This window comes from Phragmites australis, chromosome 24 (assembly GCF_958298935.1).
Source record: "Phragmites australis chromosome 24, lpPhrAust1.1, whole genome shotgun sequence".
Taxonomy (NCBI): domain Eukaryota; kingdom Viridiplantae; phylum Streptophyta; class Magnoliopsida; order Poales; family Poaceae; genus Phragmites; species Phragmites australis.
The window spans coordinates 19,232,329-19,259,631 of record NC_084944.1 but is presented as its reverse complement, the minus strand read 5'-3'; the positions used below and the strand labels follow the sequence as shown (position 1 = coordinate 19,259,631).

Here is a 27,303-nt window from a genome sequence, read left to right as displayed (position 1 = left end):
AAATCATGTCTACTTCGAGAGCACATGAAGACAAAGAGGGGCTTGACGATTCTCCGACTAGCATGATAATGATTCTGATTACAACTTGGGGCAACGATCTTCTGCGCTAGTGTCTCACCACATTTAATGATTGGAATATGGAATATCTTTCAACGCATGCGGGAGCAGTTGGAACAGAACCCTAGGGAAACCAGCACGTTACCCCACCATACACGCACAGTTTTCAAACGTCATCATGATCCTTTGCCAGGGAGAGATTCTCTTCATCACTACGCAAAATTTCTGTTACGACAGTTCAAATTTCAAACCTGACTAGCAAAGAGTCTTTTCTCCCCGTCCTTTCAAAAGGTTGGGATGATATTTCTCGGATGACTCAGAATTCCTACTCGAACAGAATACCTACTCGAGGGCTCACATGAGGACCTAGAGGTGTTCAAAATCCCGACTAGATAACTCGATGACTCCTAGATACCCGGCTAGACGTACAATCCCATCCGGGGACCCGAGTTATCACTCGAAGAAATAGTCTATCAAAGTGTTTCTTTTTGTTGGACTAAGTTTTTGATCCTTCGAAGGCTCATTTTATGTACTGATGGTGGGCTTGACGATGGGTAGTATAAAACTACCATATACGTTGTATCCAGATCATTTAGGGTTTCCTGTATTCTCAGAGCATACGTCTGTGTCTGGGAAAGGAATCCTTGGACGTATGAAAACTGCTCATAGGTACCATAGTATCTCATAAACAAGGAGTTCATTTATAAGGATAACATAATCCTACTCGGAAAGGAGTTTGAAGGCTACACGACAACTCCTATATACATATGGAGCCAGGGAACCCTGTGTAGGATAAGACACAAGCCCATTGCACAAGCCTACAAAAGCCTCAAGTGCACCACGAGCCCCTGAGCCTTCTGTACTCGTGATCTACATCGACATCTCGCTGAGACTACATGCAAGGAGCCCTCGACTGGGTTTAGATCACATCTAGGCTAGCCAAGACCTCCCTCATAATTTGTCTAGAAGATCAATACAAGACCATTGGATGTAGGTTTATTATCCTTTGGGATGCATAAACCTATATAAATATCTGTGTTTTGGCGTACGATTCGGCTACAGGGAGTATCCCCTATATTATTCACATATTCGTTGCTCGACAGTTTACTAATAATTGATAGCAGGGGTTTGTTTCCTCAATTTTTCCCTAGCTGATTGATTGATTGACTCATCTAGTTCCCACAAATGTTTATGAATTTTAAATTCTGCTACAAGGCTTTCCTCTTGGGACAAGTCCTTTTTTTCACTGTTCCAACTATTGCAATATCCGATTTTCTCCCTCCAACTCAAATACCTAACCTAGGACACCACTCAATTGTGTAGCCACCTTTCATTCTCCATGGCATCCACGAGGATATGGTTTTGTTGAGATAACATTATAGACTAATTAAAAATAATTGTGTAGCCCATGTGTTAGACCATTCTTCTTCCACTCATTCGTCTCTCTTACTCCTCACCCTCGTGATCCGAAGCTACTCTAACCCTAACATAGAAGAGAGCGGATTCTGAGCATGCTTAGTTCATTGCTAAACATAGCTATGCCATAGTTTAGTCGTGACACAATTATGTTACTATTTGTTTTCATGTCATTATTGTTTTTTTTCGAGAAACCTCGGAAGGGCAGGGAGTTCCTACAATTCACTATAAAAGAATAGAGTTGAACCACTTCATGAGTAAAACCGGCCCTAAAATCCTTACAAACCACACAGTTAATTAGGGGAACCAGCAAAAGACCCCAACGCCACAACTACACACAAACAATGTAGTCCGATGTGAGTCATCGTTGCCAAGCTCACCGCACTAGCGGTATAGCAGGTCCGTCTTCCCATGATGGACCTCAACCTCTACCTCGATGTCATCATGTCACCACCGAGCAGTCCAATGCAGGACCGAAGTTGATGGTTGTTCAAACGCAAGGACCTCCAAAGCGACGCATCCAAGGAGGTTACAACATCGAAGATGCCACAATAGCTTGTCCGGAGAGCCGGAACAAGGTTTTCACCCAGAGAGTTCCCATGGTGGAGGGAAATCACCATGGCGATGCCTCCAAGGAGCGAAGCAGCGCCCGAGGGCATCGCCATCGTCGGCACCGGTAGTAGTAGGGCAAGACTTTTGCCCGAAGCTCCCATACCCCACCAGCCGCGGAGATGAAGCGATCACACTGACCACTGCATCCACAACAGGTCCCACGTCGTCCATCCGGGAACGGCCACCAGCAGCCCGACAGCTCCAGGCTCGTGGCTCAGCCGACTGGGTGAGCATGGACACGATAGCACCGTGCAATTATGAGCCGCAGCCACGCAATAGAGTAGCAGCCTGCATACGTGCCGATCGGCATGTGTCATCAGCTACAGATGGGCTGACCCCACATAGATCCGCGCATGCTTGCCCCCCTCCGCCGCCTCGGCCTCCACCTGACCGTCATTAGACATAGTAGCATCGCGCGGTTCTGGGCCACAACCACACAATAGCCTGCACACGTGCCAGTTGGTACGCCTCGTTAGCTGCAGACGGGTCGACCCCGCGTAGATCCGGGCACGCCTGCCCCCCATCTGCCGCCTTGGTCTCCGCCTAATTCCATCATCAGACACTGCAACACCACACGATTCTAGGCCGTAGCCACACAATAGAGCATCAGTCTGCACACGAGCCGGTCAGCACGCGTCATCAGCTGCAGACGGGTCGACCCCGTGTAGATCGGCGTGTGCCTGCCCCCTCTGTCGCCTCAGGCTTTGCCTGACTCCGTCATCGGCACCGGTGTCAGACCGGATGGAATCTGGCCAGCCCCGCGTAGATCTATCCATGCGAACATGAATCGTCGCCCCATCGCTGGCCCCCACCTCGATTTGGAGTTGAGGAAGGGGAAGGGCACCACGAGGGAAGGTAGAACTACCACCACTGTCATTGCACCATTGCAGACTTTCTATGGCTAGCTCGAGCGGCGGCGAGGCGGGAGGGAGTGGAGGGAGGGGGTGGTGGCACGACGCTCTGGAGTCCGCCTGTGTTGCCCCATAGGAGCGACGCGGGGGAGAGCTTTTCATTTGTTTGCTTCTGATATCATGTTATAATTATGGCTTGTCACAATTTCTTAGCTCTTAGCTTACAGGTCATAGACGTATTTATTTTTATTCGTCACACTTTTATGTTGCTCCAACTATTTGTTAGGTATGAACCAAACAAACCATCTACCTGTGTGTCCCATTTGTCGTCTATCAACGCGTTCTTTCTCCATTCGCCGGTCGTCTCTCTCTCCTCGTGTGCCGATGGCAGCCCCACCAAAACCCTACATGCTCCCCACCGTAGGAGAAGCGGATCGGCAACGCGACCTACTCCTGGTTGTGGCGCGCGGGTGACACCAGATGAGCAGCTCCTCGTGACAAAGAAAGGGAGCAGGCCACCGATGATGGGGATGCGAGATTAGGATGACGAGCTATGGTGGTGAGCTGCTACTGCTTCAGCTCCATGGGGCGTATAATTCGCCCGGGGAAGCTAATTTCGGTTGCCAGCAAGGACGCTAAGGCCAAAGTAGGTGGTTGTGACCTTAATTGTGCATAGAGAGAGAGAGAGAGAGAGAGAGAGAGAGAGAGAGAGAGAGAGAGAGAGAGAGAGAGAGCCAAAGTAGGCCAGGGGAGTGACATAGATTGTGAAGAAGAGAAAGAGAAGGGAGGATGACAAGTGGGCCTTATCTTTTTTGTTTTCAATTTGCTGACTGTGGGAAGGGTTCACATGTTGCCGCCAACATGTCCAAAACCACCCATAGAACTACATAAGAGTGAAGGTTTCAAAAGTTGTTTGGTTAGCTTTGTTTTAAAAAATACTGGTACAACTTGTAGACATATGTACACACTTATACTATCATACACATGCACTCATACAACATCTATTGAAGACTAAAGATACAGAGCTTAGAGTTTGACGAAATTACCATAGACATATCATTGTTGATAGCTATATCACCTACCACTAAAAAAATTTGTCTTGATAAGACACACAAAGAACAACCTTAAGGTTTGATCTCGGATAAGCAAGGAGTACAACCATATCTATTAACCATCCAAGCTAATGCTGTTTCCAAAATTTGAATTTTAAGTTCTCCTTGATATACGGTGAGATACTTGGTTTCCTATTTTTGTGTTTCTGAGATTTGAACTCCACGTTCTGCTATGATAATATTCTTTGTGTTCCCTTTTCTGATAAATTTGAAGTGCAGTCACGTCTCGCCAGGTGGTTTTTATAAAACCTTCCTCACTCTATATCAAGCGAGAAAATCGCATCTAGTATAAAATTTAATTCTTCTTACATGTCGTTTTCGTCGGCAAGAAAGAAAGAAAAAAGATCAGAAGCGCACACGGAACATGGTTGGTCTTATCTGATCTTTATACTAAAATTATGAGTATCCCATTACGAAGTTCTCAAGTTGCAGGGAAGGGATTTGAATATGCCATGTGTGCAAGGCAAACTATCGTTAAATTGAACCAAGAATCGTTAGTCGGTCTTATTTCGCAAGACTTTTAGCCCCTTGTAGAACGGGATCGGGATGCCCTGACTTCAACATCATCGTGATTTCGTCACTGACATATGAACCCAGGTCCACATGTCACTGACGAACGGTGAAGTAAGAGGATCCTCATCCTGTAGAACGTGCCAACATTCCCAGGTTCCTACAGAAATGAAATTTATTGCCTACGCTCGAAAACAAACGGCAACCCAAACATTTCCATGTCACGTCAGGGCATTAGCCAACTGCTGCTATCAATCAGATTGTTTCTCAAGTCAAAACTTGTAATCAGCATCCGCAAATCGATGCCATCCAACGTCTCCAACTAGATTTACAGACAACAAAACCAATCTGTCAAAATAAAACAACCGAGATTAACTGATTCAGATGTCAAAACTGCTGAACCTATACCACTCACTATCTTTCCAGTTTCCATACACACAAAGGGGAAGCAAAGCAAATAAAAAGGAATAAATATTCGAGGGCAACAGTAAAATCCTCGAGCTAATTTATTCTGTTTTTCGGGGAATACAAATAACTCGCCAAATATTGCTGTATTGAATAGCTGCTGACTTTCTTGTCTAGATGAATGGGAATATTACCCCCTTACACCCGGAGAACAGGTTATACTCCTTGATGTTTGTCTCCTCCCTTGAGCAGGGCTGGGGTTGAGCTACCGGCAGTATCGACACCAATGCTCCCCTACTCTGCTCTTCTTTGGATGTTGCCGGGGCGGGAGGGGCTATTGGTAGGTTGAATTGGAACAAGGAGAATGGTGTGCTGTCATCATCTTTCTGTTTGGTGTTGTCTTCTGAATAGCCATTCTTGGGAACTGCCTGATTTAATTTAGGAGGGAAGGCATGGTTCTGCTGCATGTCTGGACTTATGATCACCGGCACCCCATTTCTACACAACGGGGTTGGTGGCACGGCATGAAAGCTCACTGGAGCCTTGTGGACTGGCTGCGAAGGCACATAACTAAATTCAGGACCTGAGTACGGATGAACATTGTTGTACTGCATTGGAAAGTCGACACATTGGTTCCCAGCAACTCCATATCCAACAGGGGCCACAGAGCTAGGGTAGAAGTGGGCAGGCTGAGGATATGGTATGTATCCATTTGTTGGAACTGGCAAGGGATGACTGTGGAACCCCAAGAATGCTGACGAGTATGGTGGTGCATGCACCTTTTGATGATGCAACATCTGGTCCTGGATAGGGGCCACATTGAACCCGAATTGGTGGCCATCTGGAGGGTGAATGCCTTTTGGTTGGTACTCTCTGAAACCATTTCCTGCGCACATCTCAAGCAATGAACGAGAAGCATTCTTTGTTGGCGGATCACCTGGGTTGCTATTGTTCCTTTCTGAAGATTCTTCTGAATCAGATGTAGATGAAGATTCCGCGTTCTGAGCACTCAATGAGGTCATGCTACTCATGCTGCTATCCCTATCTCCCTGACTTAGACATGAAGAGCTGTCCGAACTGGTTAGGTTTGCCATCCTACCAGCATCCTTGGTCAAGCAGCAGTCGGGCTTGTCCACCACATGAGATCCATCATTGCAAGCAGGTTGATTCTTCTCACTTTCTTTGCATGGCTCATCTGTGTCTGACCTACAAGCTTCCTCAGATCTCTCAGAACAAACCTCAGCAAGTGGTTCACACACTTTCTCAGGCTTTTGGCATTCATTGATATCCTTTGAGCATTCCACTTGATTGGATCGATTGGTATCATCAGCTGTCCCAGCAGCATTATTCCCATTCCCTAAGCTGGCTTTCTTTCTTGTATCCATTGGCTCCCATACTTGCTTCGGGCCTGCATTCTTGTTTGGTGTACCACCAACACGACCTCCTTTCGACACTATGAAGCTGTCCAAAGGATAGCACCTGCGGTATTGCAACCTGAGCTTCTCAACCACTGCTTTCCTGGCCATCTTCATCTCCCTACTCGGTCTAGCTGTTGTGGAAAAATATCTGTAATCTTCCTGATGGCCACAACTGCAAGGCTTGTACCTATCTCTTGTTCGGTTATTTGTACTGAATACAGTGCTGTAGCCTCTAGTGGTATTCCTTGTCCTCTCCCTTGACTGTTGCTGAATATCTCCTATGCCCCCAGAGTCATCTTGGCGATCTTCATACCAATAACTGGAGGCTTGTTCTTGAGGCAAATCTCTTCTAAATCTCAGGTTTTTTCTTGATTTAGACTCCTCACATAAGAATGAGCTATTGCAATCTGTGGGAACAAAATCTGCTGTTGTACTGCATTCGTGCTCATTGCTTTTTCCATCAATTTCCCTGCTTGAAGATTGAGCAACAGAGGTATCAGGAGAGTAATGTTCCCTGACCACAACATTATCTTCTTCTTCGCTACATGAATATCTGGAGGCTAAAATATCTTGCAACTCATTATTACTTGGTGCTGCTAAGTTGTTCAGAGATGATGGTGAAATATCATCTGAAACATTTGATTGAACTAGCGATTTTTCCTTGTCTCTTTCCTTTCCTTTCAGCCTCTCTTTTCTTCTATGCTTCTTCTCTCTCTCTTTTGTTCTCCTCCTCTCCCTGCGCTCTTCTTCTTCACGCTTTTCTTTCTCTTCTTCCTCAAGAAGCTTGGTCTGCAACAGGAGTAACTCAATTTTTAGTATCCGTCAGTGAAGGCAAGACAAATCCACAACAAAGTTGCTCCTTTTACATCTATGGGATTTTGTATACGCCATTGGGAATTGACTGCTTTGCTCGCATGCCATCCCAATCTCACGATTTGTGTGTATGCAGCAAAAATTTGTGTGTGCGCCACTGGACCCCCAATGGCCTTTGTGTGTGTGTGTGTTGTGTGTGTGTGTGTGTGATACACACAAAATCAAGTGGCACACACACAGCGAGTTTCGGATGGAACACAAGCAAAACAGCGAACTTACATATATTATCAAGGTTAAAATACATACCTGTTTTTCCAATGTAATAATTTCTTTGCAAGCAACATGAACTCGTTCTTCCAACAGTTTTAGTGCAAGGGACACAAATACACTATGTGCATTTTGCCGGGCGGTGCCTTCTCTGAAGGCCTTCTCAACCTGTAAACAGACCGACAATTTGTTGAGATTGGTTCTTAGGACTAGACGGTCTGACTTCCTTAAAAATAAAAATAAAACCGAACAGTATATCATTTGTTCTGTTGACAACACCAACTTTGTAACCTTTGGTAGAATGGAACAAAGAGTAAAACCATGTAAGTTGTAAGCTAAAAAACCATTAAATATGCTGGTAAGTGGTAACATACTCATAAAACCTAGTTAAATGTACAGCTTAAAATGATTATGTTGTCTCAAATTTGCTGGTTATTTAAACAAGCCAAAAATACTACTAGTAGAGTGAATAACATCAATAAAAGAGATATTCAGTGTACTATGCAAAGAAATCATTCTTTCAAGAGGTTGATATAAAAAAAGGGAAGAAATCTCAGGTAATACTGTGACCTTTCGTACAATGACAACCTACTTCACTTATGAATAATAGAAGTAGATAAATTTTTGCTCTTTGTACAGCCAGTACCAGTACCACTGAGGGAAGAGTTTTCTTTTCTCAACAACTAGTAAATTACTATCTATCCAGCGCCACACACTACCTGTTCTTTGAAGATCACTGCAGCAGCATCCAGGAGAAATTCTCTTGCAAGTTCAGGGCTCTTAGCATGCTTCTGTGGATGAGTGGCATCACTGTCAGGGTCATTCCCATCTCTGTCAATTGCATCATCTTCCTGCTCATGTGTTTGTCATTGAATCAGACAATATGAATTTCTAGAACAATGCATGTTCTTCAAGTGCTGAATAACAGATATTCTGATCATGTTCAATAGTAATTATATAAAATAGAAGCCACTTACATCCTCTTCCTCTGCTTCTTCAGCATGCTCAAAAAAACCTCTAATACTTTCACGTTTCATAATTGTCACGAGTCCATCCCCCACAATCAGCCTGCGGTGAACACATGATTGGCCCTTCAAGGCATGGGCCTTCACACAGAACTCTGTACAGCGGCCATCCAGCCTCCATGCTCTCAGTGTAACAAAATAGTCTTCAAACTGATCAAGATCGAGGCCTTTCCTGTGGACTTGCCCATTCATTCCCACATCTTCAAAGTCTAGAATATCAGATTTTCCTTCACCTGTTCCAATAGCCCACTCAAAATGATGGTAAGATCCATCTTGTTCCAATAAAGATTGGTGCCAATCAACAAGAACAGCATCCTCGAACACCTACAAATGTTCAAAGGCAAATGTTAACATGCCAGCTGCTAGCTGCTTACAGGCAAGGAATAGCACCTACTACACACTGAAAAATGGTAATGAAAGACCCTTGGAAGCTTATTTGATATATATATTTTTTCCCTGTGCGGTTTTACAAAATGAGAATCCATGCCCCAAAAAGGGAAAAAAAACAAAGAGAAACAAGAGCAACGATGAACTCGTAGATAGGAAGGATGGCAAGGAATAGCATCCTAACCTCACACTTGAATGCTGTATCTGCGACACAGAACCAACTAGTGCAGCGAGGTTCCCTTCGCATGCGCTTTAGTTCCTTCAGCTCCTTGAATTCACGAATAACATTCCTTCTGCAGTCTCTGCAAAATCTCTTTCTGTCAAACCTGCACAGAAATTTGATCCAAAAAAAGTTAGTTAAATATGTATATATTAACGGTAAATGCATCCATATTTAGAATTAAGAACATCTCATCAAAAGGTTGCATTAGATAACAAAGGAAAAGTCATGATATTACAGATAGTAGGCATGTAGCCATTTAAGTACCAGGCACATTTTTTTTTTTTTTGCAAAGCACAAAAGGGACTAAAATGTTTTCAAGTTTAAACAATAAATGAGAAGCTTTACAACATAGCTTTAGGTTGCCTGTCCTGTCTGTGCTATGCTATAAGTAAAAAAATAAAAAGTGGGACCAAGGTACACAAAAATGCAGACCAAGTTACAATAGCATTTACCCGATAAGCATCTGAGAATTTATGAATATAAGAGAACATAGAATTTCTTAGTTCAGCGATGAAATGGTATCACCAGTCCCCCTGATAATGTAGAGTTGTGGCCAAAACGTAACTTCAGCTTCTTGGATGTACTATCTTTGCAAATTAGTAGAACAATTATGTCAATATAGTGTTTTATATCCATTTAAAAGATATTTCTATCAGCATCAAGAAGCAAATCAACTCATCATACAAAACGACAAATTAGTAGAATAATCAGTAAAGCTATGCCAATAGTAATTCATATACATTTAAAAGATATTCCTATCAATATCAAGAAGTAAATCAGCTCATCTTACAAAACTATATACATATCTCATTCTGTTAATGATAGCACATCCCTTGACAATAGTTTGTAATGCAGTATCTAGTTCTGTATCAAACAAAAGCACTCATTTGTACTCACCTATGCATGAGTCTTTCAATGAAGTCCTCTTCCTTCATCCTTAAAAGAGATGATTTAGTTTCTTCACCAAGTGCTGACCAAAAATCCACCAGGGTATCACAAGAAAGACGTGCAGTGTGCAACGCACATGTGTCTCGTGTTCCATGCCCCCTGCCATAGTTAGGTATCACTGGGCTAATCCATCCTCTGCCACCCCCACCACATGCATCAGGGTAAAACATTTCACGCTCATGTTCCCTCGCACGTGCATTGTCAAATACCTAGTTAAACAATGTGGAATGCATTGGAATAAGAACTCTAGAATTGAAGAACTCATTAAGACAATTGAAGAACTCATAAGGACATCAGTGAAGAAGTTCATAGATCAGAAAAAGAAAACACAAGGTACTGTTCAGGCTTACATTCTGGAGCACATGAAGAGACTTTGCATTTATGAAGCAATCATCAAGAGTTAGGATGCTATCCTTTGTTGTTGAAAGGCCTCCCCAAGGATGAACTGATGGGTCCTGAACTTCTTCTGATTCAACTTCCTGAATCTTTGGCTCACCTGAACCTTCTTGATGCAGTGACTTCCCATACATTACTATTTGTGTGAAACTTTCCAAAAGCAGCCCATTGCACCTTGAACAGTACAGGTTCTTGCGAGCATGCTCGATCAGCGTCTGTTTATCAAGTCTGAGCAGCTCATGCCGTGCATGAGGAGACAAGGCACTCCAAAACTGGAACAAGTTGAATTCACAGGAATAAAATGATCAGTTCCATCTGTCAACTCTGCTCTTGAAAACTGACAGCTCTTAACAGTATGAAAAATCACTGAACATTAATGCTTATCGCAGTGTTGATGAAAGCAGATGGTGCATTAATAAAAAATCTTTGAGGACTTAACGAAACAGAAACAAGTACCAATAGGCGTTTAAGATGATGGGAAAAAATGTTGAGTATCAAGCCTCTAATGAACAAAACCACACAAAGCAATGCTTCACATTAACAGCTCCACTAAATCCTTCGTTCTTTATAACCAATAACCAACTCAGGGCCACTACAACCTTTCCATAATAGGAATCTACATTGCATGAATCAGCACCCATTAGTACCTCAGACCAAAGCTTGATGCTAAAGTCTAGCAGTGTCGATATATGCTAGGAACGATGTTAATATCCATATGATTCTACCTGAAAAAAATGTTTCTAAAATGAACGAGGACAACACATAAACCCTAGGTACAGTCAAATGGTATGACAGCCCAGACAAGCGTAATGACTAAGACGTAGGTGGTACAGTTTCCATAGCCAATGTTGCCCCAACCAAGTACCAATAATTACTGTTCCGAATCCAGTACCGTGGTCAGTTAGCGCAGCAGCAACATCATCATCAGTAAATGGCTCCAGTCCAGTGCATCCATGTGTCCGAAGGAGACAAACCAATTGGATCTTTCAGTCAAGTGACTGGCTGCTCCAGCCAGAACACAATGATTACTCTCCGGAATTTGGTTTGTCGCCATCGCTGCTTCTGTTGGTTATCGCAGCAGCAACGTGATCAGTTACATCTCCAATCCTCAGTCTATCCAATTATCCGGATGCGATAAACCACTCAGATTCTTCAATCGAGCTGTTAGCTGCTCCAGCAAGCTGTAATGATTACTCTTGAGAATTTCAGTTTGTTCCCGGACAGTTAGCGCAGCAGCAACGGCATCAGTAGTGGCTCGAATCCAGCTCATCCAATTCTCCGGACGCGACAAACCAATAAGAATTCCCCAATCCAACGCTTATATGCTCCATGCAACACCCAGTAGCAGCACGAGGAGTCCATCATCCATGCCAGCTGAGAAGCCGGAAGCAATCGAATGAAATGAAATCCTCCCACAGGTGAGCGACCAATCAAATCAAACCCTAGAAAACCGAACCAGCGGTCCCCGGAATCACCCCGCGCGCGCGCCCACGAGCGGCATGGATCGTCGTAGCACGGCCCCGGGCGCGGGAAGAGCCCGGCGACGGGAGCAGGAGGTGCGCCTCAGATCCGCGGGGGCACGGGTCAGCGGGCGGGGGGCAGATCCGATCGGGGCGAGCCCGGGAGGGGCTTTGGTACCTTGTGGAGGCGGTCGAAGGTGATCTCGTCGCGGCGGTGTGACCAGATCGCCGCCGAGGAGGACGGCGCAGCCTCCGCGACCATCGCGGGCGCCTGGTCGCTGATAGGCCAGGCCGTTGGTGGTGGCGGCTCAGCGGCGTGCGGCGGCCATCGGCGATGGGAAGGGGGGGTTCTCTCCTGAGAAATTGGTAGAAAAATTGGTAGGTAGGGGGATGGAGAGGATTTCCGTGGATGAGATGAGGTCACCTCAGCTCAGCCTCAGAAATTTGCTATCTTTCTTTGTTTCTCAGCAGCCAATGTGTTTTGATATCATCATCCTCCCCCTTTCTTCCTTTCTTTCTTGGAGGACAAAAATGATTATTAGAAAGTTATCTAATGTTTTTCAAAAGCTTCATACAAACAAATATCGTCAATGTAGCTATATTGCTTCCGTAGTATGTAGATGTAAGACCTTATTTCTGCTAAAACTCATACAGTCGTTGTCATAGAGAACATGATTACAGACGATTGTATAGCTGAAATATATAATATATAGTAAGGAAAATAAAAAAAAGTAAAGATCTGGTTTTTCCTTAGCTAGGTATTGATAATATGGTACTTGTGGTCATCGGTTATTTGGTGTTGTTTAGCTAGAAGGATCTAGCATTTCAGGAGGCGGAAGAATCACCTACCAAATTATGGAGAGTGAGAGGTGGGGAAGGAAGTGAGCGAATAAGATGCCTACCCTCGAGTCGATTATAGCAGGGTTTTACTTGTCCCTTGTGTTTTATAGGTGACTCAGGTCTCTTTAGAGCTCTAATTTTAGATTCGGTCTATCTTGGAACCTTCATCCTTATGTGAGGTGGAAAGATGGTGATAAATGATGGTTTTGTGTTTTCTTACAATCACATTTTTAATTAACACTAACAGCTTGTAGCCAATACTTCCAATATCTCTCTCTTTTTTTCTCGAGGGGCAAATGATGTTCATATTTCTTTGATGCGGCCAACCACCAAGGATCTAGAGTTGTGACCCTATCTGTCATGCATGAAAAGCCTTTGCTTGAATTCTATCGAGGCTCAGCTTACACGATCCCTGGGCTCTTTGTCAACATGGTCTATGATGGCTCTGGCCTTGTTCACCGAACCACATTCACATGTTAGGTCTAAAAGTAGGCGCAAAAGACTTATATTTTCTAGAAAACTTACCAAAAATGGTCTAGAAGTCCAGAAATTAGTATATAAACTATATAGTTTTATTTTCCCAATTTTATTTATATAAATTCAAATTGTTTTATTCATGATTGACATCAGAGATATGTTCATCATGGCGTTTGCATTCAATTTGTACTTGATAATATTTGTATTCTTATTAGAGGCATTCATATTCATTTACTTATCCGGGGAAAAGATGCAGAAACAAGTATGATAGAGCCATTATTTGTACACCCCTATCGTTCAGTGCCAAATCCTGAAGCATGAACAAACTAGAGTAGGTTAATGGGAATTATAGAGAGACTGGAGCTATAGGTCCACTCATCTAGATTATGTCTTGAGTGTTTTTCCACCGAAACCATTTCATCGCGCCATATGGAAAATGAAAAGAAAAGTATTTTATTATGGTTGGTATTATAGAATGCAAACAATTAACATAGAATAGATCTCTTTAATTTGATTGAAAAAGACTGTTTAATTTTGATGGATTCTCTAATGTATTCATTAATTTCTTGTAAAAAAACCCTCATGAATGGGTTTCGACAACCATTAAAGCTACATTAGAGAAGGTATGTGATACTACAAAGTAAATACATATTAATTGAAGAGCCCCCAAACCCCTCCTTTTTTTTTACACAAAAGGACATGTTGGTTTTTGGTTTTTGTGACTGCAGTGGCTGGAGACACCTAACCAAATTTGTCTAGTTTGCTGCTCCCATGGAACACGGTGAACCCCTCTCCCCAAAACACCCACCGGGCGTATATGCCAAATAACTAGAACAAAAGTTTTTTATTCTATCTTAGAAAATCTCCTAAGAGCCGAGCCATGCTTTATGATTTGGAAATTGTCCTTAGTGTCACAACTTCTTTTGCTATAACGAACATATTACTGTCTGGTTTTTTGACACTCCACAACTGACCAAATTTGTCTGAATTCATGGGTGCATTTGAATTGTGCGCCTCCTAGAAAAGGTATGCAGATACAACAATGTTAGAAGTAATGTGTGAGAAAAAAAGCTGCTTTGTTAATGTACCAAATGAATTGTTACTAATTGCTATTTGTTTTTTAGCTGCGTCATGCAAAATGGCCAACCAACTTTGGCGCGCAATAAATTAATTTGAAATGTATTTTTAAACCCGGAACTACTTGGGTCCAAAACCATCTTCCTTACTACCAACTGAAAAAAAATTGGCAAATCATTAATGTAAAAACTTTACGCCTATCTTACCAAATCTATTGAATACCCATGCTATCACCAAATTAAAGAAAGGATAAATCAATGATCACTCCTATTCCATGTCTTGTCACATCTCTCAATCAAATCCTCAGAACCAACAATGGATTAGCTACACTGGATGGTAATTTTTCCACTGTATCACCGTCACCTCCTCGCACGTATCGCTTCGAGTGATAAAATTACCAAACTCAGCATTTGCTGTAAGGAGCCCTCTCGGGGTCAGGATGCATAGTCATAGCACAAAGAGGTTACATGCCTGTCTGTTGAGATGACAACAATACATATGCCGGTTATGCAACAGTTGCATCCGACAATATAAACAAACTCCTAAATTTCTAATCTGTTTAATCATAAAAAACCACATGTATACCCGTTAAGCCACCAGGATATCAATAGGTACACACCTCTCAACGTGCTCTTCTGCCTTACACATGACGATAGATCCCATGTCCTTGGACATCTGATGCTATGACATATGCATGGTGTGCAAGGATCTCGTTGATTTTATCTTTAGTTTACTCCTACTTGCATAGGACAAAGGTTATTGTTATTGTTGTTGTTCGTTGTTGAGCCCACAACCACCCGTGGGTTGTTTTGGCGGGGTAGGGTTAGGCTTCAATGATTTGCAAGAACTGACATTTGTGGCTTGGTTTGGACTGGTTTGATGGTTTAGATCGTATGTTATGAAATTCTGCGTGTTCCTCCCCTCCAAAACACTAAGATTCACTATAAAAAAAACTCCTTCACTGTCAGATCATAAAAGGGTTTCACTGTGAGTTTTGGAACCAATAGTAGGCAACAAGCAGTGATAGTCCTCCAACTATCACTGCCGGTTCGAGGATCGGCAGTGAAGGGGTTATCAATGCCGGTTGAAGGCCTCAGCCTGCAGTGATAGTTGGGTGCCGAATTGATCTTTTTGGGGATGAAAAAATAGAAAAAAAATATTTTTCACTCGAGAAACCCTACGCCTGCGCAAGTCACAAGCCACGTGATATTTTCGCATAAAATACGCGCGCATGCGGTTCGTGACACTTGAACTCGGAACCTCTCAGCTCGCGCAATATGCCCTTACCATCCCACCACAGAAGTAATAGTGATACCATTATGTCGGTGAATCAGGAACCAGGGGTCCCCGAGTCCCGAGGCCAGGCTAGCAGTTTGCCACGTGGAGCCCTCCCGCGGGGATCATCACCGCGAGGCATGAGAAGACTAAGTCCCGGGAGAGGGTGCTCAGGGCCATGAACAGTGGTCCCCGAGTACCCGAGTTCCCCGATGATCCGTGAAGACCAAGTGTCGGGAAGAAAGTGCTCAGAACCACGAACAGTGGCCCCCAAGCACCCAAGTCCCCCGACAACCCGAAAAGTCAAGTATCGGGAAGGGTGTGCTCGGGGCTGCGAACAGTGGCCCCCGAGCACCCGAGTACCCCGAGGACCCAAGGAAGATAGTTCCGGGAGAGAGCGCTCGGGGCCGTGAACAGCGGCCCCCGAGCACTCAGTTCTCCGAGGACCTGAACAGTGAGTTCCGGGATAGAGTGCTCGGGACTATGAACAGTGGCCCCCGAGCACTCGGTTCCTCGAGGACCAAGAAAGGGCATATCCAGGATGGAGTGCTCAGGGTTGTGAACAGTGCCCCCAAGCACTCGGTTCCCCGACAGCCTAAGAAGCCCTTCGCCGGTGGCCCCCACAGAGGTTCAGCGATGAGGTGTCAACCAGTGAAAGGCCCGATGGCGCATTTAAGAGGGCGCATGGCCTGTCACTTCCAACTGCTCCTGCCACGCTCGGTATCAGTCCCTGCCACATTCTGGCAAGAGGGCGTGGGGACATTTAATCCACAGGTCCCATCCCGTGTCATCCGGCGCGCCTCGGGATAGCATCGGGAGGCCCAAGTTGCCCCGCCTACCGCCCTGCTGTGTCAGCGTACAAGACCGAACGGGCACGCTGGGCTACTCGGTAGCTGCCCGGTAGGCCCTCTCCGCGGCGCCCGTTGTAGAAAGCCATCATGACGTCCGAGACCGGGCGGGGGCGCGTTTTCAACCCCCCGTCACTTCACGCAGCAACCCATGATGGTTGCTTTTCCATTTATGGCGCCTTGGAACTTGTGCCATCCTTTCGGGGCACGATACCACCGGCGAGTATTTAAGAGGAGCCGGTGGACACGGAAAGGAGGCTTCGACCCGAACGAAGACCGAAGATAGAAGAACACCCCAGTACAAGCACAGAAGCTGAGACCACCGAAGAACAAGGAGCCCGAAGCTCTAGGATAGACAAACATTCTTGTAACCAGCAATATCCCTGAGAGACATTCTCAGTGCATTTATAGCATCCACACAGGAGTAGGGTATTACGCTCAGTGCGACCCGAACCTGTCTAAAAATCTCCAGTGCATTTACTGCATTCTGCATTCGATCATTCCATTTCACCTGCCATCGCATTTACGCCCATTTATTTCTCTCACAAACAGATTCAGAATCATCCCCCTGGCCGAATCTCAAAGGGGGTCCCTCCGGATCCCTGCTTTAGGAGTTCACCCTCCGACAGCTGGCGCGCCAGGTAGGGGGGTTGCATCCCTGAATTTGTTTATTTTTCCTGCAGAAAAAATGGCGAGTGACCATCGTCTCTGACGCACAGGCTCCAGCTCCAGTGAGGAAATGGAGCCCCTCGCATAGGAGGCCTCAGTCGCTGCTGCTCCTCAGCAGCAGCCACGGTCCGCACGCACGGCGCTCCCCTCTCATGGGGACCATGGCGCTGGGCCCAGAAGGGCTGCCGCCGCCGTCGCTAGCGCATCGCCTGACCCTCAGCAGGCGGTAGAAACTCCTGCCGCTAGGTCCACGTTTGGATAGCGCCGGGCGCTGTTGCGGCGTAGGCTCGCCTTTGGCGAGGCCTGTCCTGGGAATGTGCTGTTTGCAGCGCAAGCTCTCCTCAGGCACCCGTCAGTCCATGTGGTGGGGGAAACCCCAGAAGGTCGCTGGCTCCAGAAGGTGGCCGCTCTCGAGGGCACGGCTCACCGTCAGGTGTTAGCCGAAAGCTCCCGGGGTACCTCCCACCGCGGTGCAGCCAAGACCGGCCCATCATTAGGTGGCGGTCGAACTAGCCGGGGGGCCTCCAAGCAGAGTGCCGCCCCCCTAGCCACTACCAGAGCTCAGGACCTCCTCTTGCACCTCAACGAGCGAAGGGCCGTCGAAGATGCGCGTGTTACCCTTGAGCGCCAAAGGGAGTCCCGGCATGAGGCCGAAGCTGAGGACCAGGCCTCCTCCATGTCGGCCCATGACCGCCGGGGCTCCCCGGCTCACCGGCGTTCACCGCCCAAGGGTGCTGCCCGCGCGGCAGGGTACAGCACAGGCTGCCACGCCTTCACCAGCGAGCTCCGCCGGGTCAAATGGCCCACCAAGTTCCGGCCATAACTGCCGGAGAAGTACGACGGGTCCATTGACCCCGTCGAGTTCCTCCAAATCTACACCACCACTGTCCAAGCGGCTGGCGGCAGTGAAAAGGTGATGGCCAATTATTTCCATGTTGCCTTGAGGGGCTTTGCCCACTCTTGGCTTATGACTTACCTCCAGGATCCATCGGCTCCTGGGATGACCTCTACCACCAGTTTGTGGCGAACTTTCATGGCACGTTCACGCGCCCCGGCATGGAGTGCGACCTCCATGCCGTCAAACAGCAGGAGGGGGAGACGCTACGGCGCTTCATACAGCGCTTCAGCCAGGTCCGCAACACCATCCCGCGGATAACCCCCCACGCCATCATTGTCGCGTTCTGGCAAGGTGTCCGCGACGAGCGGATGCTCGAGAAGCTGGGCACGCATGAGGTCGAAACCACCGTGGAACTCTTCGTGTTGGTCGACAAGTGCGCCAAGGTGGCGGAGGCTTGGGCGTGGCATATTCCGCGCCCTGAGCATCCCACCGCCGATCAACCAGGTCCTTCCCGCTTTGACAGGCGGGAAAAGAAAAAGAGAAGGAGGCGCAAGGCTATCCCTGTCGTGCCGGCCCAGGGCCCTGCCCATGGGCCAGCCCAGGAGCCCGACCACCGACTAGCACGCCGGGCGGCCGCCGACCAAAGGCTCGCGCCCGCAAGGGCTCCGGCTCCCACGAGGGCTCCTGCTCCAGCAAGGGCCCCCGCTCCTGCGAGGCCAGAGCTGGGGAAATGGTGCCAGATCCACCAGACCAAGTGGCATGACCTCACGGAGTGCCGCACGATCAAAGGTCTCATCGAGCAGCGCCAGAGGGACCGCGAGGAGCCCCGCAGGGGCGGCGATGACAGAGCCGTCCCCGACAACCAAGAGCTCGGCTTTCAGGAGCCTGAGCACACCGTCGCTTTCATCGACGGAGGCACGTACACGTCCTCCTCCCACCACAGCGTCAAGACCATGCGATGCGAGGTGTGCTCGGCGACCCCGAGCACGGAGGCCACAAGGCCCCTGAAGTGGTCGGACTCCCCGATCACGTTCAGCCTAGCCGACCACCCCGCAAGTACTGCAAGCGTGGGGCGGCTACCCCTGGTAGTGTCCCCCAATGTTTGCAACGTAAAGGTCAGTAGAGTGCTGATCGATGGGGGTGCAGGCTTGAACCTCCTTTCCCGGGAGGCCTTCGAGAAGCTGCAGGTGCCTTCCAGACGCCTAAAGCAGTCGCTCCCCTTCTACGGGGTGACCCCCGGGCACTCCTTGCCCCTCGGGCAGGTCGAGCTGCCCGTGACATTCGGGAGCCGGGATAACTTTCGAACGGAGAACGTCATCTTCGATGTCGTGGAACTTCCCCTCCCCTACAACGCTATCCTCGGGCGCTTGGCTCTCGCTCGGTTCATGGTGGTCACCCACTACGCATACCACACGGTCAAGATGCCAGGCCCCGCAGGCCCCATCTCCGTGACCGCCGGCACCGGCAGCACCGTCTCCTGCGCCGAGCAGTTATACTCGGCCTTGGTCTCAGCTCGGCCCGAGGTCGAGGGTTACCCAGGGGGCCCAGGACCCTCTTCATCCAAACCCCGACTCGCTGCCGACGCCTCCGTTCCTACGAAGGAGGTCATGGTGGGCGAAGACGCTTCCCAGGTTGTCCGAATCGGCGGTGACCTGGGCGGCAAATAGGAAAACGCGCTCATCGCCTTCCTCTAGGCTAACGTCGACGTGTTTGCATGGCAGCCGTCCGATATGCCCGGGATCCCTAGGGAGGTGATCGAGCACCACCTGGCTGTGCGCCCGGACGCACGGTCGGTGAGGCAAAAAGTCCGGCGACAGGCGCCCGAGCGCTAGGAGTTCATCCGGGAGCAAGTAAGTAAGCTCCTTAACGCCGGCTTCATCCGAGAAGTCCTCCACCCTGAGTGGCTGGCAAACCCAGTCATCGTCCCGAAGGCCAACGGCAAGCTCCGCATGTGCGTCGACTACACCGACCTAAACAAGGCTTGCCCAAAAGATCCTTTTCCTTTACCCCGCATAGATCAGATTGTAGATGCAACCGCGGGGTGCGATCTTTTATGTTTTTTAATGCAAACTCTGATTATCACCAAATTTGCATGGCCATAGAGGATGAAGAAAAAACTTCTTTTACTACTCCGGTGGGGACTTATTGTTATGTATCGATGCCATTTGGTTTGCGCAACGCTGGGTCATCCTTCCAGTGCACTGTGTGCATTACCCTTGACTCGCAGGTTGGCCGCAACGTCGAGGCTTACATCGACGATCTTGTGGTCAAATCCCGAGACCGCGCCACCCTGCTCGAAAATCTGGCTGAGACTTTCAACAGTCTCTACACTACCCGCTTGAAGCTCAACCCCGAGAAGTGTGTTTTTGGGGTACCTGCGGGCAAGATCCTCGGTTTCTTGGTCTCTAGCCGAGGAATCGAGGCCAACCCAGAGAAGATTTGAGCCATCGAGCAGATGCGACCCCCAGCTCGACTCAAGGAAGTTCAGCGCCTCGCCGGCTGCATGGCGGCCCTCGGGCGCTTCATCTCCAAGCTCGGGGAGTGAGGACTCCCCCTCTTCAAACTTCTGAAGAAGACCGATCATTTCAACTGGACGCCGGAGGCCGAGCAGGCCTTCCGTGACTTGAAGAAATATCTCACCTCGCTGCCCGTACTGGTGGCCCCCTCTGAGGGCGAGCCTCTACTGCTCTACGTCTCGGCCAGTCCTCAGGTCGTGAGCATGGTACTGATGGTGGAGTGTGATGAGTGCTCGGGGCAAGATGCTGGGTCCCAGCTCCCGGCCGCCCCCGGGCAGTCTCCGGTCCTCGAGGCTCCTCCCGAGCAAGGAGTCGAGCCTAAGCACTCGGCCGAGTCCGACCACGCTGCTGAGCTCGGGGGCTGTGACAAGCCCTCGGGTGAAGCCGCAGTCCGGGCCCGCCGTGTACAGCGATCGGTGTACTTCTTCAGTGAAGTCCTCCGAGACGCCAAGACAAGATATCCCCAAGCCTAGAAGCTGCTCTATGCCGTGCTCATCGCTTCCCAGAAACTGCACCACTACTTCCAGGTGCACAAGGTCTCAGTGGTTACCACGTATCCGTTGGGGCCGATCCTCCGGAACCGAGAAGGCACTGGACGCATCGTCAAGTGGGTGGTGGAGCTGGCGGAGTTTGATCTGTACTTTGTCAGTCGCCAGGCGATCAAAAGCCAGGCGCTCTCTGACTTTGTGGCAGAGTGGACGCCTGTCCCCGAGATCGACCAAGAAGAGATTTCCGCATATCCCGGGCACAATGCACCCGGGTACTGGATTATGCACTTTGACGATTCCCTCACACTGAAAGGAGTGGGGGCTGGAGTGGTTCTCACCTCCCCAACAGGTGAAGAACTTCGATACGTCGTGCAGCTGCAGTTCTGAGCAACCAATAACATGGCGGAATATGAGGGTCTCATCGCTGGCCTCCGGGCCGCGGTGGGCCTCGGGATTCGTCACCTCCTGGTCAAGGGAGACTCCCAGCTGGTGGTCAACCAGGTGTCAAAAGAGTACCAGTGCACGGATCCTCAAATGGCGGCGTACGTGGCGGAAGTCAGGAGGACGAAGGGGAACCCTGAACCTAGTTAAGGGGACCCAGGCAGCGCCCTCAGTGGGGAGCCCCATCAGAGTGCCGTCGCCCGGCAAGTGCGCTGCGCTTGCTGGCGGTTCTCAAGATGCCTCGTGGATGGATGAGATCCGAGGGTACTTGAAAGAAAAGTTCCTTCCCGGGGATGATGCCTCTGCCGAGAGGATTGCACGGCAGTCTAAACACTATGCCATAGTAGACGGGGGTCTCTACCGGCGCGGCACGGACGGTGTCCTCCTGAAATGCATCACCCGGGAAGAAGGTGGTGAGCTTCTCACTGAGATCCACGAGGGCGAGTGCGGTGGCCATGCATCATTCCGCATGCTGGTCGGGAAGGCCTTCCGGCAAGGTTTCTACTGGCCTATAGCTCTCCAGGATGCTTTCGAGTTGGTTCGGCGCTGCAGGGCGTACCAGTTCCACGCAAAGCAGATTCACCAGCCAGCTCAGGCTCTTCACACCATCCCCCTGTCGTGGCCCTTCGCGGTCTGGGGGCTGGACATCCTAGGTCCATTCCCCCGAGCAATTGGGGGCTATGAGTACCTCTACGTCGCCATCGACAAGTTCACCAAGTGGCCGGAGGCGGTTCCAGTCATCAAGGTTACCAAGAACACGGCGCTTCAGTTCATCCGTGGTATCACAAGTCGCTTCGGCGTCCCGAACAGGATCATCACCGACAATGGCACTCAGTTCACAAGTGCCCTGTTTGGGGACTACTGCGAGGACCTCGGCATCAAGCTCTGCTTCACCTCTGTCGCTCATCCTCGGAGCAATGGGTAGATCGAGCGTGCCAATGTTGAGATACTGAAGGGGCTCAAAACCCGGACCTACGACGTGCTCGCAAAGCACGGGAAAGGGTGGATCGACGAGCTACTTGCTGTGCTATAGGCCAATCGGACTACGCCAAGTCGCGCCACCGGGGAGACTCCTTTCTTCCTCATGTACGGTGCTGAGGCGGTCCTCCCCTCTGAGCTCACTTTTGGCTCCCCTCGGGTGCATGCCTACTCCGAAGGCGAACAGGAACAGCGAAGGCGTGACGACGTCGACTACTTGGAAGAGCACCGGCGGCGTGCCGTCGTCCGAGCAGCCCGATACCAGCAAAGCCTACGGCGCTATCATCAGTGTCACATCCGGGCCCGGTCTCTCGAGGTGGGGGATCTAGTTCTCCGACGCGTCCAATCGCGCGAAGGAAGGAATAAACTGTCCCCTATGTGGGAAGGCCCCTTTACCGTGATCGGTGTCCCGCGAGAAGGCTCTTTTTGGCTGGCTGCGGAGGGCGGGCAGCCGCTTCCAAATGCGTGGAACATCGAGCATCTGCGCAAGTTCTATCCATAGGTGGCATGTTTGTGCTCAGGCCAACCAGGCCGGGGGTCCCCCCCCCCCCCCGCCCAAGTTGGCCGAGGGCTACCACTAACCATGTAAGTCACCCAGTCTTGTACAAAATTGTCAATATATATTATCATTGTCCAGTTCTTGTTTCAAATTTTTATTCTCTCTCTGGAATCCATATGTTTAATCTGTCTAGTGAGATGCTCGACTGTGCGAGAAAAACATGCTCTCTCATTTTTCCCATTGATAAAAGAATCCCGATCGGTATGCGCGCAGGCAGTTGCCGCTGACCTATGTCTGTTGTGGTAGGCTGTGGTGTTCGGTGTCATGGCAATACCCCGAGCATCACCGAGCCTCTAGGGTTCTCGGGTAATCCTACCGCTTGAGCAAAGAGTGGTCGGGAGCCTAGACCCCAGGGGCGGGCTGTCGGTGCTTGGTTTGGTCAGTCCTTTCCGGGCACCACCGAACCATAGGACCTCTGGATTATGCCTCTGTCTGTATACTTCACCGGTTCGGGTATTCGAGAGGTCTCGGGTCAAAAACGAGAGCAGGCTATAATGAGTACCGCACTAGCAGAGCACACCAAGCAAAGAATCTTTTCCTACTTTCTTAAGCTACAGATCGACAACCGAGAACAAAAGTAGCTCGACCGCGAGAGCCTCAGTGCCCAGGCTGCTGCTCAAGCCTAGGGGGTCCTCGGGTAGTCCTACCGCTCGGGCATGAGTGATCAGGACTACCTTGGCACCAAGCTCCCTCTCATGCTTCCCAGTGCTCGGGCGCTCCGACCGAGGGAACAAGGTTCCCGGGCACCCCGAGCTCGGAGTGCATACCCCTCCTGGATCGGTCGGTCGAAAGGCTGATAGCTGTCCGGTGAGTGGCTAAAGTTGTACGAATTTACATTCTTACATATTCAGCAATCTATTGTTCTCGAGTTATCCTCGGGACCCTCGCATTCTAATCTGTTCGGCGAGATGGTCTCCTCGCGCACAAAACCCTGCCCACGTGTTCGCTTTTTCCGGAATGATAGAACATACAGTAGAAAGGTGTACCGTACAAACGGCGATGTCTGACCGAAGTCCTTCATGGTGGTCGTGGTGTTCGGCCCACTTGGCAGTACCCCGAGCACTACCGAGCCTCTAGGGTTCTCGGGTAATCCTACCACTTGAGCAAAGAGAGGTTGGGAGCCTAGACCCTGGGGGCGGGCTGTCGGTGCTCAGTCCGATCCGTCCTAGCCCGGGCACCACCAAACCGTGGGGACTCTTGGTCGTATTTCTGCCCGCACGTGTCTCCGATCTGCTTGTTTGAGTGGTCGCAAAGTGGAAAAGCGTTCACTGGTCGTGGCGTGCTCCATGCTGGATCGACCTATCTCCCGAGCAAGGAAGTTCGTGCCTTTGTCTCTTGACTTAGCCGCTGTGGACTCGTGAGGGCTCGGGGGCTGAACACGCGAAGAGGCCTCACTACTCGGGCGATGAGTGGTCGGGGCAACTTCGTTCTCGAGGGGGGGGGGGGGGAGGTCGGGCTCAGTCCGACTAAATATTCCTCGAGACACCAAGTGAAAAGAGAAAAGACTTCATCAAGCATCAAGACAACATTGGAGTTGCGATCCCAAGGAAAGGCTTCCATTATATTCAAGAAAAGGAGCTATTCAGAGGAATCACTCCCATATTTACAACAAGTCAAAAGAAAATAAAATACAAAAGCCTAATCTAGGTCGGCGGGCTCTGGAGGCGGCGAGGAGTCCTCACTGCTGCTGCCACTGCTCGGTACCGGCGGCGGCTCCCATGTGAAGCAAGCCGCCACCTCGGCGGTGACGCCCCGGACAGCTCCTTCCTCAGCCTCGACCACCCCCTGCCGGGCTGGCTCCTGTGAGAAGTTGGGGTCTCAGCTCCTGTAACAAGCCAGGACGTGCTCGGCCACCGCTTGGGCCAGAGCGCGCCCTTCCTGGGAGGCCAACTCCTGCACGGCCCGGGGAAGAGCCTTCAGTCGCCGGCTGATCTCCTCAAAGCCGAGGGCGATGTGGCCGATGGTGTCTTGATCCATCCCCTTCTCGCCCACGTTGACTCGCCTGAGCCCGGCCACCCTCACGGACCTCCATGCTTGCCGAATGATGTCTCGCATCATCAGCTTGACATTGGCCCACTCGGCGGTAACGGTCTCGAGCTCATCCATCGCGATCTGCAGCTGCTCCTCAAGGGTTATCTCCTCAGTCGCGCTGGTCGGAATGATGCTGGTCGCCGGGGCTTCGGCTTGCCCCTGCTTCACCTGCTCGGTGAGGGCAGCAAGGGCTTGCTCCCGAGCGGTCAGCTCGGCCTCCCACTTGGCGGCCTGCTCCTCTCGAGCAGTTAGGGCCACCGACGCCGAGGCAGCCTCTGCTTCACGGCGAGTTAATTGCTCCTCCCGGGCATCCAAAGCCGTCGCCGTGATTTTGACGTCAGTCTCGCGGATCGCGACCTCCTCCTCCCGACGGTGGACTTCGGCGTGAATCCTCTCGAGTTCGTCGTTCCAGCGGGCTAAGTCTGCCCGAGAGGCCTCCACAGCCTCCTCGCGCGGCAGGATGGCCTCCTCCCGAGCACGCACCAGCCGCTCCTTGGCGAGCAGCTCCGCGGCCTGCCGCCGCGATATTTCCCCCAAGCGGGTGAATTCCTCCTGCGCGGCAACGACCTCCTCGCACTCCTCCTCCAGGGCCTCTCGCTCCTCGGCCACTGCGCACCTCTCCCTCCCATGGGAGGCGCGGGCCGAGGCAATGCAGACCTCCAAAAGTCAGCCGACCTCCTCCAAACGCCCCCTCTCCTCTACGAGGACGGCGCGGTCCACCTCGAGCTGTGCCCGCTCCCCTGCCATGGCCGCCTCCAGCCACTCGATCACCTCCCGCGCGCTTCCTAGCACATCCGGGAGGGGTTCCGCGGCCTAGTTGGACAGCGGCCGAGGGCTGGGTCCCCTGCGAGCCCTCTCTGTAGAGGCGCTCAGGGTCCCCGATTGCTGCCACATCGGCGTCGCCCTCGCCACGGCCATTTGCCCCGCCCTCGAAGCGCTCGGGGTGGGCTCGGCCGGCGCCGGTGGCTCGGGTGCAGCCGCTGCCCTCGACTCAAGGCACGGCGATGCCTGCGGCTCCGACTCCGCCGACGCGCTCAGCTCAGGCGCGCTTGGCTTAGGGGCGGGAGCCGGCCTTGGCGCTTCTGATCGCCTTTGGTCTCCGGCGGCGTCTTTGGGCGGCCTAAAAGCAAATGCAGGTTAGTCCCCGAACTTACTCCGGGCAAAATGCGCTCGGGAAAAAGGAAACTTACGCTGACTTTGGTCCACGGTATTGCCATCGTGACTCTGGGATCTTGAACTCCGGGCCCGGTGGCTTCGGCCCGGAGTCCGCCCTCCTCCTCTTCGGCTGGGGCTCTGAGGAGCTGCCGTGGAGCCCGTCTCCGGCGGCGGGCCGGCTTGGGCACTCGCTGTAGACGCGCTCCCGCGCTGGCCTTGGTCTCCGGGCTCCGGCGCCCTGGGCCTCGCCTCCACTGTGGAGCCCGTCTCCGGCGGCGGGCCGGCTTGGGCACTCGCTGTAGACGCGCTCCCGCGCCGGCCTTGGTGTCCAGGCTTCGGCGCCCTGGGCCTCGCCTCTGCCGTGGAGCCCGTCTCCGGTAGCGGGCCGGCTTGGGCACTCGCTGTAGATGCGCTCCCGCACCGGCCTTGGTCTCCGGGCTCCCACTCCTTGGACCTCGCCTCTGTCGCGGATTCCATGCCGGACGATTGAGCGCCCCGACCTCCCTCCTTCACGCTGCCCGCCGACGGCCGCTGCCGTGGAGGCGATGGCGACGAGGAGGACGATGGCTGAGGCACGAACGTCCGGGCGCCTCTTCCGCCGACCTGATGGCTGCTGCCTGCGGCAGCCCAACGGCCGGCCTGCAGCCTCCCGCCCGCGGCGCCCCTGCCGCCGGTCTGCGTCCGGCCACCCGCGGCCTCCTTGCGGCTCGCCTGCGGCCTGCCACTTGCGGCGTCCCGGCCGTCGGTCCTCGGCGCACCGCCGGTCTCCTCGTCTACCCTGGGGATCTGGATAGTCCTGGGGTTCCGGCGCCCCGGCCGGTCGACCAAACCCTGGGCGTCGAACTTGGGTAGCGTCGCTTGCAGCGCCACCCGGCCCGGGTCGGCGTAGAGTGCCAGCTGCTCTCGGGGAAGAACCGCCCGGGTCAGGTCTTCCATGCCGGTCACCACCCGGAGCAGGCCCGCCAGCGCCGCCTCATCCAGGTCCCCATCCTCGCCGATCTGGGTCCTGGTGATGTCCTGGGAGCCCGTGTACATCCAGCTGGGGCAGGCCCGCTCCTGCAGGGGCGCCAGGCGGCGTCGTAGATAATCCGCCACCACCATCACTGACGTCAACCCCGCCTAGCGCAGGTCATCGATGCGGTTCAGTACTGGCCACATCCGCTCGTCCTTCACCGGCGCCGCCTCCCAGATCGATCTCTAGGGCTCCGCCA

The 27,303-nt window shown here is 51.0% G+C and overlaps 2 protein-coding genes across 2 annotated transcripts; both read right to left on the bottom strand.

Annotated features, from left to right (window-relative positions):
- Positions 1 to 4,907: 4,907 nt before the first annotated feature.
- LOC133907937 (uncharacterized) lies at positions 4,908 to 12,380 on the bottom strand. The gene is made up of 8 exons (XM_062350067.1): positions 12,079 to 12,380; positions 10,395 to 10,712; positions 9,994 to 10,253; positions 9,058 to 9,199; positions 8,439 to 8,810; positions 8,181 to 8,312; positions 7,501 to 7,629; positions 4,908 to 7,170 (listed from the first exon to the last, which is right to left on the bottom strand). The coding sequence occupies exons 1-8, from the start codon at positions 12,160 to 12,162 to the stop codon at positions 5,137 to 5,139; spliced, it is 3,471 nt and encodes a 1,156-aa protein (XP_062206051.1). The 5' UTR covers positions 12,163 to 12,380; the 3' UTR covers positions 4,908 to 5,136.
- A 2,062-nt stretch (positions 12,381 to 14,442) lies between these two features.
- LOC133907235 (uncharacterized) lies at positions 14,443 to 25,684 on the bottom strand. Its single transcript, XM_062349241.1, has 3 exons — positions 25,640 to 25,684; positions 24,933 to 25,594; positions 14,443 to 14,449 (listed from the first exon to the last, which is right to left on the bottom strand). Exons 1-3 carry the CDS (start codon positions 25,682 to 25,684, stop codon positions 14,443 to 14,445), a joined length of 714 nt encoding a protein of 237 aa, XP_062205225.1.
- Between the last annotated feature and the right edge of the window lie 1,619 nt (positions 25,685 to 27,303).